This window comes from Pollachius pollachius (genome assembly GCF_949987615.1).
Source record: "Pollachius pollachius genome assembly, chromosome: 10".
Taxonomy (NCBI): domain Eukaryota; kingdom Metazoa; phylum Chordata; class Actinopteri; order Gadiformes; family Gadidae; genus Pollachius; species Pollachius pollachius.
The window spans coordinates 7156449-7173407 of NC_136943.1; the positions used below are offsets into that span (position 1 = coordinate 7156449).

A 16959-nucleotide genomic window follows, 5' to 3' on the forward strand; every position below is an offset into this window, starting at 1 on the left:
GTAATCTGTTATTAGAAAGCTTGGTTGCCTACTATGCCAGCATGAGTACATTTACCTGTAAATTGTCCTGAATACATCCTTGGAAATAATAAGTGGGAGAAAGAGGAAAACATGGCAATTCATCTTTCTACAGAGTAGGCATTGATAAGAAACCAAGCTCGTCCTTTTGAATCACAAGTCAGAGTTCCACTCAGGCAAAGGGGCTGGCTCTACTGGCTTCCCTGACATTCACCAGTTATTTAACTTTTTTAAATTCAATGTTAATTTAAAATGCTTCCACTTTGAAACGTGAAATAGAACCATAGGCACACAGTTTAAGTGACCTGAGGTTGACTTGAAGGTTGCATGGCTTCACATCATAAGTCTCAATTAACAACTGTAGGCCCAGCCAGGGCCACCTGGTGGTGAACACATGTAATTAAATTTTGTCCAACTTTAACTTTGTTAAAAACGATTGTGTCCAAGTCCAACACAATAGAGGCTGTGTAGAAAATGTAGACGGTCCAACTCTCCCAAAGATAGTTATTTCACCACAACTCCTGAAGTAAACACAAATGAAAGGACTTCTGAGCTAAGAGGGCTAGACCGTAGCTCTCTGAATTGTACTAAGAGTTACATTTTATCTTTAATGCAACGTTTTATTTTATTTCCCCCCCCCAGAGGTGGCACGGAGTCTACAAGGCACGCGGTCCAGCTGATCAACGCTCTGATCCAAGACCCGGCCAAAGAGCTCGAGGATCTCATCCCCCGCAACCACATCCGGGCTCCGGGCTCCAAGAGCTCTTCTGTCCCCTTCGCCAGCGCCACGGGGGTCAACAGTGGCTCCGCCGCCGGCCCCAAGGGCCTGAGCTCCCTGGTCACGTCCACGGGCGTCTCTTTCCAGTCGTCTGCCGCCGCCGCAGCGTCTTCTCAGGCGAGCGGCAAGATGGGCAAGGGGCTGTCGGGAGGAGTGAGGCAGCCCTTCCCCGTGTCACTGCCGCTGGCCTACGCCCATCCCCAGCTGGCTCTGCTCGCTGCCCAGACCATGCACCAGATCAGGCACCCCCGACTGCCCATGGCCCAGTTCGGAGGCACCTTCTCGCCGGCGGCCAGCACATGGGGGCCCTTCCCCGTGCGGCCCGTGAGCCCCGGCAGCGCCAACAGCTCCCCCAAGCACAACGGCGGGAGCAGCGGCGGCACCAACGCCGGCCAGTCGCGCTCCGGCTCCGCGGCCCACGGCGAGCCCGGCTCGGTGGGCCTGCCCGCCGGCTCCGGCGCGCCCAACGCCCACTCGTCTCCGGCCCCGGGATCGCCCCACACGCCCAACCCCACGCCCTACAACCCGCAGCCCAGCGGGCCCACCCCTTCCTCCGTCAGGAAACAGCTCTTCGCCCCCGACGCCAAGCCCGCCGGCATCAGCCCCATCTCCGCCGCCGGAATGAGCGGCGGCAACGCGGTGCGCAGCCTGGGCTCTCCGGTGCACCATGCCGCGGCGACGCCCAGCTCCTCGCAGCCTCCCCTCGGGGTCGTCGCACAGCCCCTCCTCCAGGCGCCCAAGACGGAGTCCAGCGCCATGGGCCCTCAGGGAAAGGAGAAGCCCTCCCTGCCCCTGGAGCACCCGCCCATCTCGGCGAGCGACAGCGTCAGCTCGGCGGCCTTCGCGGCCCCCTCCATGGTCCTCCCGCCCAAACCCGAGCCCCGGCAGCACCTGGCCCCGCCGCCGTCCTCTGTGGCGTCCTCAGAGGCCCCGCCGCCCCTTCTGCCGCCCCAGCAGCAGCAGGGCTCCCACCACCACACGGCTCCCGCGCCGGTCCTCTCGCACCCCCACACGCACCCCAACAACACTGTACCCCACTTCTCCGCGCCGGCCCCCAGGGTCTCCCACCGCATGCAGCCTCCCGGGCAGTACTACTCCAACCAGGAGCAGCAGCAGCAGCAACATCAGCAACAACAACATCAGCAGCAGCAGCAGCAGCAGCAGCAGCAGCAGCAGCAGCAGCAGCAGCAGCAGCAAGCCCAGCAGCAGCAGCAGCAGTCGGTGTTTATTCCGCTCAATCCGCAGCAAGAGCCGCCTAAGCATACGCAGGGATCTCAGTCCAACCTGCCTCCCCAGGCTCCCGGCCCCCACCAGGTGTCCTCTAACCTGGGGATGATGAATGGATCCCAGATGCAGCACGGCCCCAACCAAGGCAAGCAGCAGCAGATGCCGCACAACTTCGGTCCATCCGGCCTCTTTAACTTCAGCAGCATCTTCGACAACAACAGCCAAGTGAGTGTCTGCTTCCTTTGGTCCAGAATGCATTCCACACTTAACAATGGGACACTTTAAATTTTACAGTAGGCGTACAAGTTAGGCCCTTAAATCGCCTTCATGGGTTTTGTGTACTCATTAGTCTCCCCGCTGTTCTCTGACCTTCCTGCAGGTTGGGAACAACCAGGTTTGGGGCGCATGCCACCTGCCCGCCCGGTCGCCTCCGGAGCAGTCCTACTCGGCCCCGACGGCCTATATGGGCATGGGCCAGATGGAGAACATGATGCCTCCTCTACAACAGGACGGCTCCAAGGCCCCCGGCTATCGCTCGGCGTCCCAGAGGATGGTCAACAGCCCCATCGGTAATGACCCTGGCCCATACTGGCTGAGAACACAAAGGTCTTCAGTTGACTGAAGGCTGCTTCTGCTCACCCTGATGTTGATGTCTGTGTGTCTGTGTCTGTGTGTGTGTGTCTGTGTGTGTGTGTGTGTGTGTGTGTGTGTGTGTGTTCCTCCAGCGTTGACCAGCTATGCCACCAGTATCTCTGGAAGCCCTGTGTTCCTGCATGGGCATACAGGGGTGGGCGCACCTTCGTTCAGCAGACAGCACTTCTCCCCGCACCCCTGGAGTGCTGCCACGTCAGGTATGTGTCCTCCCCATTACGCTCCACTCTTCACATTGTCCCATACACCTTTGATATCATATTTTAGTATTTGCTACACGTGAACCTCCTAAGATGGAGCAATTTGATTGGTTCGCTATCTCGGGATATTGGGCCATATCCCGTGATTGAGATCTCAAACTCTGGATATTGCGTGACGGTCGTCTCGTCACGATAATAAAAACGAATAACCCGCCAGTAAAAACAAATAAATCCCGGCAAAAAGTGTTGTCTTGTTTATTTTTCGAGTGTTCACGTGTAGTATATACATCAGGCTCCGTGAATAGTGGGGAATAGCCCCCTCGACCTTCGGTCTCTGGGGCTATTCCCCACTATTCACTTTGCGTTCGGCGAATAATTGTTACATTTTGGATACGTTTGGTCGAGCACAACAGCGAGGCATGGACACAAAAAGCCTTACTATGGCTGTGCACTCACTATATCCACTCGCGCCTTTCCGTCCTCCCCCAGGCGAGTCTCCGGTGCCCCCCCCCTCCACAGTGTCGTCCTCGGCCCTCTCTGCGTCCTCCGTGAACCCCCCTCCCCAGCCTAAGCAAGGGAACTCCTCGCAACAGGACCGCAAGGTCCCCCCGCCCATCGGCACGGAGCGGCTGGCCCGGATCAGGCAGACGGGCTCGGTCAACACCCCACTGCTCACCACCAGCTACACAGCATCGGTGGGACAGGGCGGCATCTGGTCCTTTGGTGTGGGAAGCGCTTCAGGTGAGAGGAGGAGCGTGTATGACGTTGGTGCTTAGGGCATGAGTCGATTGGGTTTGCCACGGCTTGGGCGATTTAATAAAAGGAAATATACATTTGCCAGACTTTCATATAGTCCCTCGGATTGATAGCCTTGTTACGATATCATTTAGATCGGTCAGGTAAATGTTTGATTATGGCCTTTATAACAGACTTCGACCCTGATCCGTCAATATGCCTAAGATTCCTTTTCTGCACTTTTATGAGACTTTGAGATTGATTGAAGCTGACCGTGTGCGTTCCCTGTCACAGAGGCCATGTCTGGCTGGTCCCAGCCCCTCATGAGCAGCCACATGATGCACCCCCAGCTGCAGGCTGAGCAGTCAGCCTTCTCCCAGCACCAGCCCATGGAGCAGGACGACACTGGCATTGCAAACCCTGCCAACAGCTACCACCAGCCCCAGCACATAGCCAACAGCTACATGGACTTCCCGAAGGTAACTGTTGTACACACAACCATCAGACTGAAACTATCACAATGGAATTGATTATTCATGACGTTTTTTACCGATGTGATACTTCAGGGAATGCCCATGTCGATGTATGGAGGAACCATGCTGCCACCCCATCCAACGATGGCCGAGGGGCCGGGGGGACCCATGTACAATGGCCTGCACGCCGGTGACCCGGCATGGAGCCCCATTATCAAGGTGGTCCCAAACAACGCAGACAACTCCGACCAACAGCAGGTAAAGTCCCTTTATATGCTTGGTTAACAGAGCCTGTTTTATTACTGCAGTGAGTCACTGAGTCTATTTAATGATGTTTATGACCTTCGCCATAACATTCAATCTCTCATCCGGCTCCTCTCTCGCTCTCTCTCCCACAAAGCAGGTGTGGCCCGGTACCTGGGCGCCTCACGTGGGCAACGTGCACCTGAACCACGTCAATTAAGATGGGGCGTCGACGGCAATCAAATGCACAAACGCATGATCCACAGTGCAAAACATGAAAATTCTGAACTGACAACAAAAGATCGACTTAAGACAAATGACGAAACGAAAATAAAAAATACGATTTTGCAAGAGATGTTAACTTTAGTAGACGAGAGAGTGCAGAGCAGTTGCCGATGGATTGGAGGAATTAGTTCTTGACCCCATTCTTTGATGTGCCTATCTCGAATAAGAAAAATATAACATGTTGGCGCAAGGGCCGTTAACAAGGGGTCCCGACGATGTCTGCAAACAAAACATGCGTGATCACTTGTTCAACAGGATCCATTCTCTGCGTAGTTTAGCGATTTTGACTTAAAACCCACATTACACCATTCTCTGGCTGCAGAGGGGCTCAACGTGACGTACCTATTTAAACTCAGCCCAGAACTAGATGATGATTACCTAAAGAGCGAAAGAAATCAGAACCTTTTAGAGTGGTAAAAACATGTATAATTGTTTACATACTAAAAAGGGTTAAAATGAGAGTAAATTTCATGTCGTATAGTGGCTCTACTTTATGTAGCCTGTATTAATGTGAAATATTTACCTTAATATTCAATAAAAAGATTGAAAAGTTATCATGTGTTCTCTTTCATTCAACTGTGGGGTGCCTGTTTTTATTGAACCAATCAGATAAATATAATTTATCTTAAATACTTTTTTAAGGCTAAACATTTGAAGATCCTAAACCACTTTAGGTTTTCAATTCTGATTTATTTATTAGTCCCATCATGACGGCAAAGGTGTTGCTTATGCTTGTTTATTGAAATAAATATTGACCTTTTTAGTCTACTGCACCAGACAAACAAGATACTTTTTATTTATTAAATAATCAGTATAGTGTTGCACTACTAATCCAATTAATATTTGCACACACAAACTGATTGGATATCTATAGAATAATAGTAAAGAAGTGAAGCGTAATGTCAGCTCCAAGGATGGAGAACGTAATGGAGAACAAGCACTTCAGTCGACCCGTGAGCCCATCTGGATGCACCACGCCAAAAGAAAATCGAGCAATGAGTGGCCAGTTCTTCGCCAAGTACCGCCAACCCGTGGCACAAACAAGGACACGGTGGATCTAAGATAATTACTTTGTTGGCAAGGACAACAAGGTAGTGACCTCAATAGTAGACAGCGTCATGGCTGGAAATCTTGTTGCACTAGACTACCGTTTCCTAACTCTCTGGGGGAAATGCCCTGTTCAGACACTGGCAAATACAGTCTGGGTCATCAGACAAACTTGACAATCCCCTGCAAGGAGAGACTGCAGGCGCTTGGGGCCAGAGCCTTGTTTGTGGACGTAGGGTCATTACTGGTGTCCCACTTCCCTGACAGCCAACAAAAGGAGATTGCGACTCGGTAAACTGTAATAACAGTAACTCCAACGCAAGACAATGATATTGACTTAAAGGGTAGATGCTAGTACATGTGTATAGATAAGCCATTCCAATATTAGCATGCATGAAGGGGTGGATAAATAGTCCCAGCTAATTTCAAATGTATTTAATAATTTAAAAGGTCCAGCTGGGCGTGGAGCTTTACTGGCCCCTGAAAAAGAGGCTGAGCGAGGCCTTGCCCAGCTTTGTAGTTTACAAGGGAGGGCTTCATGGTGGAGGATCCCACGGTCACCCTGCTGGCCGGTTCGCTCCTAGCCACAGAGGTGCCGGACCTGCTGAAGCCCTTTGAGCCTCACTGACGAAGTTGAGATAATATGAATAACCTTTATTAATATAGCACTTTTCTTGACAGTTGTTAAATGTTAATTAACTAAGTCCTTACAAATGAAAAAGAACAACAGAATAACTGTGGGCGTGAAAGAGATGACGTCCCTGTGAGGTGACACCACTCAATACGCTGTAGGAGGAAATCGTCCAAGCCCCTGTGAAGGTCATCCATCTCCAATTCTAGTGTGATTACATAGACGATGAACAAATCACACAGGCCACGAAATTGTGTTTCTTTCAGCCAATGAATCCCCACACGCACTATTAAATGATTAATGATGAATTATATAATTAATTAAATAAATATATAAATAAACCATTACGTATGAATTATAGAACAACGGGCTGCCCTGCAGATTAAGTAAGGATTGTTATTCCTGTTCAACCAAATTAGTGCCAAGTAAGTGATATCAGACAACGGACAACGATTTTAGTTAGCTATTGGCACCACACCTGTTAATTAGGTTCATGACATGGACACACGGAAGGATCAATTTTTTTATAGGATTTCTTAGAAGTGGTAGTATATATATATATATATATATATATATATATATATATATATATATATATATATATATATATATATATATATATATATATATATATATATATATGAATAAATATATATGAATTAAAGAAAATAAGTGATCGGGCATTATTGGACCATTTTTCTATTTCCATTTGGGTCCTTCGGTCGTGGGAACATATTACGTCACATCCGGAAACATCCAGGGCAGTCATGGCCTCTGCGTCTACTCCCGCGGTCGTCAATGCGCCAATAACACAGCAATCGGGGGCAATGCCGTTTGATTTTTCCAAGCCTCCGGTTATTGAAGGCTTTACACCAGTGTCGAGGCGAAAGGACGAGACGTTCAAGGAAAAACTGCTCCGAAAAACAAAAGAAAACCCATTCGTCCCCATAGGTGAGTTGCATAAACTCAATCAGCTGGCTGGTGACTACACCAGTGAACTACCGAAGCAGACTCTATGGCTCATTCGAGTAAAGTACAATGTGTGCTCTGCGATCAAAGTTGGTTTTCGAACAGCATCTTCTGGTAACTGGTTAAACACATTACGTGGATACATATTTTTGTATATTCTGCGGTGTGGTAGTGTGTATGGGTTTAATGAATTGACCTTGTTTTAATTTAATTTCATCTCAAAGTGACATTGACTTTTCTTTGTCCTGTACCATAAGTAACCTGGTGTATTGTTCTCTCCCAGGTTGTCTTGGAACAGCCGGAGCCCTAGCGTATGGACTCCGTGCTTTTCATCAAGGCAAAACCAGGCAGTCCCAGATGTTGATGAGAGGGCGAATCTTTGCTCAAGGCTTTACTGTATTTGCCATAATATTTGGAGTTGTTGCAACTCAGCTGAAACCCAAGCAATGAAGGGAACAACGTATATGCAAAGGCCTATGAATATATAGAGAGCAAGTTAATTCGATCACTATTAATGGATGTAAATAGAATCTACTGATACATGAATGTTGCTGAAAATAAACCAAATGGTCTGGAACGACTTCATCCTTCACAATTGTTCAAATGTTAATTGCTTTTTTTTTATGATAAATTTGCAACAGTAAAATCTATATGCAATAGAATTGTCTGCATTCCGTTATTACATCAGTTTCAGTAAATATGAAGTAACAGCTCTTAGGTTTTCCGTAAGAGCTCTTGATAGAATGCAACACCATTAAGAGCAGCGTGGGATGGCCTGGTAGTGTGACTCAGTAAATTCAACGTCAAATGTGATTCCGTCATTTTTATTATTCTTTCCAGTTCCCTTAAAATAGTTTTTCCCCCTCAGTATTCATAATGGCCATATAGGCAACATGTGAAACATGACTACATAGGCTGTTCTACTGAAATAAACATTTACATTGCTCTTAAAATTACATTTTAACTTAGTGGTGGACAAAACATTTTCAATTAAGTTGATTGAATCAAATGAAAACCCCCTTTAAGAATGCAAATTATTGTTGAAGATTGCGTACATGTTGTGAAAACCCTTGCTGCATTTCTAATCAAATATTAACATGTTTTTGACTCAAAACAAAAACGGTAACAGTAGCAGGTCTGAATTAAAAAAGGCCACATGCTTGGATCGTTTACATTTCTAGAGATTTGAAACGTAATTCGGGAATCCAGACAGCAAATTAGAACATAGCATGTTATGTTTTTTCTTTCACAACAGGCAGAGCTGGTTACAATCTATTTCCTGTTTGGTTGACTTAAACTCAATAAAAAGTAATTGACCTAAAATGCTAATTAATAAAAAAACACAGCACATCAAAATTGGCAAAAGCATGCAGTCAATTAACATAGTAACTTTGTTAAATGCAAGGGCAAAGTAAAAGGAGAACTTTATACAGTAACAATATTTACTCCAGTATAGCTATGGTAAGCTAAAGGATGACCACCCAAATTGAACAGACTTCTATCTTCTCTTCCATTCCAGCGAGGTGTCATTCATCAACAATTTTGTAACATACCGGTCTGCTTTTCAAAATGTTATAAATATCAGGAAAACGTCTCAAAAGTTATGAAGGATATACATTTGTGTGATGCTAACTCAATAAAAAAAAAATGCGAAAATCAAAAAAAGGCATTGTTAAATGGATGAAACGAGTGCACTAGCGAACGAGTGGCGTCTGTTTGAGGGAGATGAGGACCGAGCGCATCCGAGACACGTCCTTCGCCTGCTTGTTGGTCTTGGGGTTGAAGTCGCAGAGGCGGGCCACGCGCTCCCACTCGGTCCCTGGGGGTCCGGTGTCTCCTCCGTCACTCTCCGCCATCAGAGCCTCCTCTGAGGCTCTGCCAGACACACGGGAACAGAAAAGAGATGTAAGTGAAGGCTTATGATGGGAGAAACGGATATTCAGTGGAACATACTAATAAGCCTTAAGATGAAAAGTCCCCTCATGCAATTCTTGCAAATGCTCATGAGAAACCCCATTGGCTCAAAATGATTTTCATGATGCTTTAAGATAACAGTAAATGCAGTAAAACATGACGTTTGGAGACATGCATCCAGCAAACAAGAGGACTAGTGAGTACTAGTAACTAGTACTAGTAACTAAAAAGGTTTTTGGTTCTGATACAACATAAAAGCAACAGGAATTTCTAAACCTACACAAAGCCTATAACATCAGCGTTGGGCTGTTTGTAGAAAGCCTTGTCGGCAATCCTAGTGCGTAGGCAAGGCAGAGAAAGCAGAAGGAAAAGGAGACAGGAAAACAGTAAGTGTAGGTAAACAAACAACAAAAGCAATTAAGGGCAAGCTTGAAGGTTATTTTAGGAAATGAGAGAAGCATCACTAATGAGATGAGTCTAGAAGCACATGATGCAGAACAGTGGCCTGCCTGTTGGTTAAAAGGGCCGGAAGGTGGATAGACAAAAGGTGTTAAACCTGCTATTTGTAGTATGAGTATCTGCATGCATCTTTCTAAATATGTTTTGAAATGACAATATCTCGAATGGATGACCCCCAAAGCCAGCTACATTGGACTATATTGTATTGTGAAAGGTAGAAATTAAAGGTTTACAGTCACTGTAATCATACACTCCACTCCACTCCCTTTCAGCCAAAGGCCTTCCTGTTTGTTATCCTTCTCATTTTGGTTATGTAAACATCAGCCTAGTAAGATCTCATTGCGGTAGTTCTCTCAGTGCTTAGAATGGAAGCAGCGGAAACTGGTTTCGACTAGATGCAGAGTGATACCGTGCCAGACTTGGGCAGAGTCTGTTGGAAAGTTTGAGGAAAAGGAGAGGTTAGCTAAATGTGCAGGAAGAATTGAGAATGGGAAAATGCTGAAATAAATAAAAACACATAAAAGACCTAATATATCACAGAAAACTCATAACTCTCAGAGAGTGAAGATAACCGCAAATGAATGCTAGGATTTGGTCTGAGTAGAAGAATAAAATCCTTACAACACATTGCACACAATATTGAATCATGTTCTCATTAACCTTTCGATATAACCATCGGCAGGTATCCAATCAATTAATTTGACTTCACACCTGTCAGATGAGCAGGTGACCCATGAGGCCCTCTTACCTGTTGTTCGCCTTGTTCTTCTCCATCTGCTCATTCTGGTGCACGTGCCACTCCTCCAGCTCCTTCTTGGCCTTCTCCTTCCACTCCGCCTCAGCTGTCTTGGAGGCTGAGTCTTATTGGAGAGCAAGAGGAGAGACCAACGTTAGCATGTGATGCCGTGTTTATCTACAAGAGGGTGCGAGACGGGTCAGTATCCACTATTGACTGCAATGTAAAAATATCAGCAGATCTGCTGTGTTTTCTCTACCGAGCTCTTCGAGGCGGTCCTTCTGTTCCTCCCTCCACTTGCGTAGGCTCTCCGGCTCCTGCCTCAGCTGATCGACCTGGGCGATGGCTGCATAGCTGTCAGTTGGGCCATTGGACTCCTGTTAGGGAGGTGCGAGGAAATGTCATGTACTTCTCTGCATCATCAGCAATCAATCACTGCTTAGTGAATAAATTGAGCACTCACATGCATATTTTCCGAGCAATAATAAGCACTATTGTATTGGAGCATGTCATCAATTATTAAAACGGATTTTAAGATCAACATCTTGGAGGAAAGTTATAAGCAAGTTGTAGTTATATTTAAAAAAAAAAAAAAACTTACCGGGAACATATCCCCGTTGACTATGGCAGGTTCCTCTCCAAAACCGTCTAAAAGATAGAAACAAGCGTATCTTTAGAGAGCCAATTTACAATCCAGGTTGTTTTCAGGTAATAACAAGTTCCGCAACTGTCACTTTGACAGATGTATATTGTTTGGGGGCAAAAAAAATGTAGATGCACCTGTTTGGTCACTGATGACGTGACATGGCATATGCCGCCCCCTTTAAACAGGCTTTTTTTCTTTATAGTACCCTGAAGACCATTTATCAAGAATTATGGTTAAACCATACGTGCTTATTGCACATAACACGATTTGAGGGACATGTACACAGCGGTTGAGATCTATTGACAATGGGTGATAGAGTGTCAAACTAGGTCGCCGCTAGCAAGCAAGCTAACGTGCTAACACGTATATCACCTTAGGCGAGCTAGCGCCAGTATAGCTACCATCTAATAGTGCTGTCAAAATGTAACGTTACCACATAACAACACGGGGAACAACACCTCTAAATGTATTCATGTCACTACCACCATGCCAATTCAACCCATCGGTAGTTTAGCAGCCCGGCGTCAGTCAGGGCTTCCTAAAGCTAAGTGACTTGTGAGCTAACGCTAGCTTCACAACACCGACCGTAGAGGGGCTCCTGGGGAGGCTGCTCGGCGTCGGTTCCTTCCAGGGCTCCGAACCCATCGTCGTCATTCTCGATCACCGCGATTTCGTTCTCCTGCTGAGCCAGGAAAGCGGCGGCAGGGTCCTCCTCTGTGGTGTGCACTCCGTTGTCAGCCATCTTTTCCACACAAGTGAAGTTTGTAGTCCAGTTGGACACCAGCTAGGCGCGGTGAGCAGGGCGATCCCACGGACTGTTGAAGGACTAATAAGTGCACACAATTGTAATAAAAAAAGACCGGTGTATATATATGCACTAGATACTAGACACAAATGGTGTGACTTTGAAGAGGTGTGAAGATTGCATATGAAAAGCCACCACCGTCTGGTATGGTCTATATTGGGTTATAATCCTGAGTGATGATTCATGATTTCTTCACTCGCTCAACCAGTCTGGAGTCAAGTGATGGAGCAGGATGCCCAATCCGCCTGACTCTGTCTCCATCTGCTGGTGGAAAAGGGTAAACGCAATAACTCATGAAGGACACTGATTTATACTATGTCAATAGTTGTTTTTGGTGAGAACACCTACATTTTCTTAGCAGAAGTCATATTTTGAATAATTTCTAATATGTATTACATGATTTATTTTTTTTATTTCAGTAAGGTTAGTGGAGATATACGCTTAGCAGCATATTTTTTCCTATGTATTACAACATTACTCTCGCATTTCCTCTCAAATAAACAGAATATGTTTTGTAAAAGCACTATGCTATATTCTAAAGTCCTCTCATTCTGAATTATACTCATATATAATGTATATAATCTTAGTACTACCTCTAATTGAACCAACCACCGCCTGTGAACGGCTCCTTGCTTGTCGTTATGTTATTTTTCCTTGTGTTCATCAATACACGTATACATACAACACATGCAGAATGAGTGAGAAATGTAGACATGGCCCATGTGACTTGCTGACGTTACCGTCGGCTCATAAAGGGAATTTCAGGGAATGATTGCTGCTGCTCAAGAAGGGATCCACGGTTCCTGTCTGACGTCTGCTTTAAGGAAGTCCGAAAGGCTGGTCTACAGCCCCTACTGATATTGATTGAAGTCTTTATCCGACATCCAGACAAAAGTAGCACTACGATGTCTGGCGAAGAACAGAGAGAGGGACAAGAGGTAGGCATGTCGTTTTTCTGCATGTATCCGATGGGCTTATTGCATGGTGAAGGTTAAAACTAACACGTTTGGCTCTAGTTCGCGTCTTGGAGAGGGGTTGACTTTTCTAAAACACCGTCCGGTTCGTGGAGAAAGTGACGGGACGGCTGTTCTTCTACAGGCCCAAAGCGGTGGAGAAAAAACTTTTCCAAAGTTCGCCGTGTTTGTCCCAAGTCGTTCACATCCTTTATTAGATGGTCGCCGTACTTGAATTCGAGGTTTGTTCGTTAATTTTTCCACAAACGGGGCAAGGCGAGTCGCCAACGTTGGGCTGCGAGCTCGTCAAGGTTTATTTTAGGTCTTCAATATATACATTTACGAGAGATACTGGGTATCTGGTAAAGTTATTTCCCCCTTTTACTTCGCTATTCGTATGTGTGCTCTTTTAGTCGCGGTTCATTGGTTGCTTTAGCATGTCCATTCATTCATTTTCAATAGGTCTTCATTATGTTGCGGGCTTGACCTCATTCACATGCTGTGTGAATAATGTAGATATCATAATCAGTAGGCCTTCTCCGTGTATCTATAGGGGTTCATATATTTTTCTAAAGTTATGGGCTCCTGACACTGTAACCTAATATGCTTTCTTTAAAATTTCATCGATTCAGTAATGTCATAGCCATGTTATAGCTTTGGTACACTTCGCTTTCCATGTTTTCCTTCCTATTGATTTGATGGCTTGAAATATGTGGACCTTCTTGACTCCCGAGACATCGAGGAATCAACACCGAGTTAACTTAAAAAGGAAACAACAGCTAAGATCCTTCTACCTCTGTTACTATTAGTAGGAGGTCATAAATTAGTCTCTGGTTAAGTTGTCTTGTGCGTAACCCACTTTGTGTTTGTATGCACTGCATTAGTAGGCTTATTTCTAGGCAACCTATTTTTATAGATATAATGTGAAATATAATCCTTTTATAAAAGCTCTTGCCAAGTATTATATATGTATGTATAGAGAGAGAGATATGTATGAGATAGACCTTTTTAAATGTAGTGCCACCGTTTTTGCTTCATCATTCTTTGAATTCTTGGTATGTGTTACTATTAGTCAATCCTAGTACTTGTTTCAATTAGGAGGATAGAACAACTTAATTGCTGGTATAGTTATACTTTGCTCTAACTTTCTTTCAAGTTTGCAAGTATATTCAACTTTTGTAGTTCATGGGGTTTCCTTTATGTTTTCTTGTGGAACTGAATAGAATAGCATATTACAGAATACAGTAGGATATAATGGTAATAGAATAGATTAGGTTGTTTTGCTTTTTTGTGTGCAATTCTGGTGCTATAGGTAGAGTAGTCGTTCCCTCTCTCCCTCTCTCTCTCTCTCTCTCTCTCTCTCTCCCCCCCCCCCCCCCTCCCTCTGTGACTCATGGGGGTGTGGGGCTGAAATAGTTTGGTGTAGATTTACATTCCTTATATAGCCTCTGAGGAGTGTAGAGGCAAGGGCTTGCCTGTGTCGCAAGAAGAAAAAGAGAGTGGGGGGGGGGGGGGGGGTGGGTTGGTTTGCCAACAGAGTGAGCAAGAGAGAGCTGTAGCACAAAAGTCAGCTTGCCTAAGCTCACCCGCTTTTTACTTTTCTCCTTGGTCTGGGCTGTTGGCCAGTCCCACGGTTTAAGGTAGGTTTGCATGGGCACATCCGCAGGTAGCCAAAGTGTCATAAAGAGCGCTGGTACCTTCCGACATGGGGCTGGGGGAGGAGCATGAGTTGGAATGGGGTTACAGGTACAGAGGTCAGTGGTGCTGGCCTGCGAATCACTTGGTGAGCCCCAGCCACATTGATCTGGGTCTCAAGTTGCCCTTGGTTCTTAAAATGGCCTTATTCTTCATTTTGTTTTTAGATTCGGACATCCATAATAGCATGGGATTAAACAGTTTTAATTCTGGCTGAATGTGTGTCTATTTATTGGTTCATACTTGTATATTGTCATTGTTTACTGTATGTTCGGTCATGTGGGTATAGGTTTCTGACACTTTTCCCACAAATGAAGTTCCTACCTGGGAAATATAGTGAATTCCCCCTGCCGTGTCGGAATCAATGTTTATCATGTTTTTGCACAAATGGGAATAATTTAACTGCGTCTGACAAGTAATTTGCACCCATCACCTACCCTTAATGATACATTGTAATCAGAATTTGAACCGGCTACACCTGTTCTGGTTAGAAAAAAATATCTTGGTGACAATATCACTTTGCTTCTAATACATTAACAAGGAATGGTTCCACACATATAAGCAGCAAAAAAATATCTTGGTGACGAATCAATATCATTTTGCTGCTAATTTGTGTGGAACCATTCCATGCAAATGTATTCAAGCGGCACCTGGAATACTTGTTTGATACCGAAAAATGAATGATTTAACCATACATCCAGCGCTATCAGAATAATAAAGTGTGTTGTTTTATTTCTCCTTATTTCTTACCCAAGGCCATGAACGTCTACAGCATTACCCTTGCTGGCCCGGCACCATGGGGCTTCAGACTCCAGGGTGGGAAGGACTTCAGCATGCCCCTCACTGTTTCAAGGGTAAGAATGAGAATATCTTTATCTCCTGGTTTTTATTTATCGCTTATAATGTCCTGCGGGTCCTTTCATCGATCAAGTCTAGTTTTTCTTTCTATGTTGTTTTATTATCATTTCTTCGAGTACTCTGTCAGTGTGTCCACTAGTTGTTTATTCAGTTTTCATGGAGATGGATTCTATTTGAAGACTTTGGAAATGTGCCTCGTTATTGGATTCATGCTCTTGTGCTTGTGGTGTGTTTATCATTTTTGAGCCTTGACACTGTGATTGTTTGAATTCCCAACCCTTGCTGTTTACAAAGACATGTGTTTTTTTCTTGGAACACTTTGCTTTTCCTTTCGCTCACAACACCTTGACCAAATGGATCTTCAAATACTCTGTGCACTTTGGTCAGTGAGGAAAAGAGCTACAACACTTTCCTTACCATATAAGTGCAGTGTTTTCTCAACACACCCACAAATGTGAACACGCACACGCTCATAAAATCATTCCAACATCGCTGCCAGAGATTTGCTCATACAGACCTGACATTCTGTTATGCCTTCGTCTTCATTGGCAGTGTTTTATTGCGACCTTAGAGGCCTGTTTGACCTATAAACGTCACACAGATTTGCATATGACAATTAATGTTGGCAATTTTCTGTAACAGAGATTAATACAAGTTGATTGATAGCCTGATGTGAATCCATCCAAAATGACCTCCAGTCTCTAAAAGTTACCTGGGCCGACCATAGTGCTCCAAACATACCCAACGGAAAATACTCATCATAGCAACATGGCGTTTTTAATTTGAGTTTTCGATCAAAACATTCATCACAGTACAACAAAACCAACCTGTTATCTTGGTACAACATTACAATTGTCGTACTGTGAGAACCGGCTCTATCCAGTGTATTTATTGACGTGGTATAACTGCAAGGTAGTGTTATTGTGTGTAAGCAAGTAGTTGTCGAATTGACACAAAGCTGCAGCGAGGGAAGCGGTTGTCAAGGTCCTGTCAGTACATGTCTCATACCTGACTGTCGAGCTGGCAGCCGTCAAAGCCGGGAGGAAAAAACTAACAAACGGAATGCTCCCGTTGGATGCATGACAGTGAATAGTTTCTCATACCCTAAAATAAGGATAAAGAATTTGAGGATCTTTGTGTGATGAATGCCTACAACTAAACTTTTGCGATTGTTGGGGTGTGATTCACAACTTAACTAGGAGGAATGTCACTGCTCTGGCTCCACTGTTATTCATATTATTTTTGGCTAATCATCAGCTGGTGTACTATTTCCCCACAGCCACGATACAGTTCAACTGCTTTCCTTCCTGTCCATAATTTAGTTCTTGTTTTTTGTCCAGCTCTCTAGGACGTCTTACCCACCAACCTTATCACCTTAATATATCCTTTCATTGTTAGTCGTGGTAGCCTGCGGGCGATGATGGATCCCAGACCTGCAAAAGCAATGATGTAATGGGAGGTGTGGGAGAGGAGGGGGGACTTAATGACTGGTTAGTGGCTAATATACCCCTCGCTTGTTCCCCTAGTCTTCTAGGCTTTAGGGTAACAGAGCAGAAGATATATGTCTCTGAGTAGTTCTCTGAGTTTCTCTGTCTCTTGTGTTTTTAAGGCCGCCGGCTCTTTTTGTTTTACTATG

At 45.1% G+C, this 16959-nt stretch overlaps 4 protein-coding genes across 21 annotated transcripts in view; 3 read left to right on the forward strand and 1 right to left on the reverse strand.

The window, feature by feature from the left end:
• The window catches only part of ankhd1 (ankyrin repeat and KH domain containing 1), a 29469-nt gene extending 24305 nt beyond the window's left edge, over positions 1-5164 (forward strand). For 10 of the 16 annotated variants that reach the window (XM_079744757.1, XM_079744750.1, XM_079744748.1 and 7 more), the window contains exons 33-39: positions 661-2248; positions 2403-2592; positions 2749-2874; positions 3364-3615; positions 3904-4088; positions 4176-4340; positions 4483-5164. In XM_079744757.1, the coding sequence (XP_079600883.1) occupies positions 661-2248; positions 2403-2592; positions 2749-2874; positions 3364-3615; positions 3904-4088; positions 4176-4340; positions 4483-4545 (2569 nt within the window). In that variant the 3' untranslated portion in view covers positions 4546-5164. The remainder of the gene's footprint in view (positions 1-660; positions 2249-2402; positions 2593-2748; positions 2875-3363; positions 3616-3903; positions 4089-4175; positions 4341-4482) is intronic. The other 6 variants (XM_079744753.1, XM_079744752.1, XM_079744754.1 and 3 more) reach the window with 1 other exon arrangement.
• A 1879-nt stretch (positions 5165-7043) lies between these two features.
• On the forward strand, positions 7044-7903 carry higd2a (HIG1 hypoxia inducible domain family, member 2A). Its single transcript, XM_079745264.1, has 2 exons — positions 7044-7239; positions 7541-7903. Exons 1-2 carry the CDS (start codon positions 7056-7058, stop codon positions 7705-7707), a joined length of 351 nt encoding a protein of 116 aa, XP_079601390.1. The 5' UTR covers positions 7044-7055; the 3' UTR covers positions 7708-7903.
• Positions 7904-8065: 162 nt separating this feature from the next.
• Positions 8066-12017, reverse strand: cltb (clathrin, light chain B). The gene is made up of 5 exons (XM_079745184.1): positions 11598-12017; positions 10968-11014; positions 10626-10743; positions 10379-10490; positions 8066-9132 (listed from the first exon to the last, which is right to left on the reverse strand). Exons 1-5 carry the CDS (start codon positions 11752-11754, stop codon positions 8952-8954), a joined length of 615 nt encoding a protein of 204 aa, XP_079601310.1. The 5' UTR covers positions 11755-12017; the 3' UTR covers positions 8066-8951.
• Positions 12018-12622: 605 nt separating this feature from the next.
• The window catches only part of pdlim7 (PDZ and LIM domain 7), a 29983-nt gene continuing 25646 nt past the window's right edge, over positions 12623-16959 (forward strand). For 2 of the 3 annotated variants that reach the window (XM_079745436.1, XM_079745434.1), the window contains exons 1-2: positions 12623-12755; positions 15221-15319. In XM_079745436.1, coding sequence (XP_079601562.1) covers positions 12723-12755; positions 15221-15319 — 132 coding nt within the window. In that variant the 5' untranslated portion in view covers positions 12623-12722. Of the gene's footprint in view, positions 12756-14299; positions 14411-15220; positions 15320-16959 lie in introns of those variants that run through there. The other variant, XM_079745435.1, reaches the window with a different exon arrangement.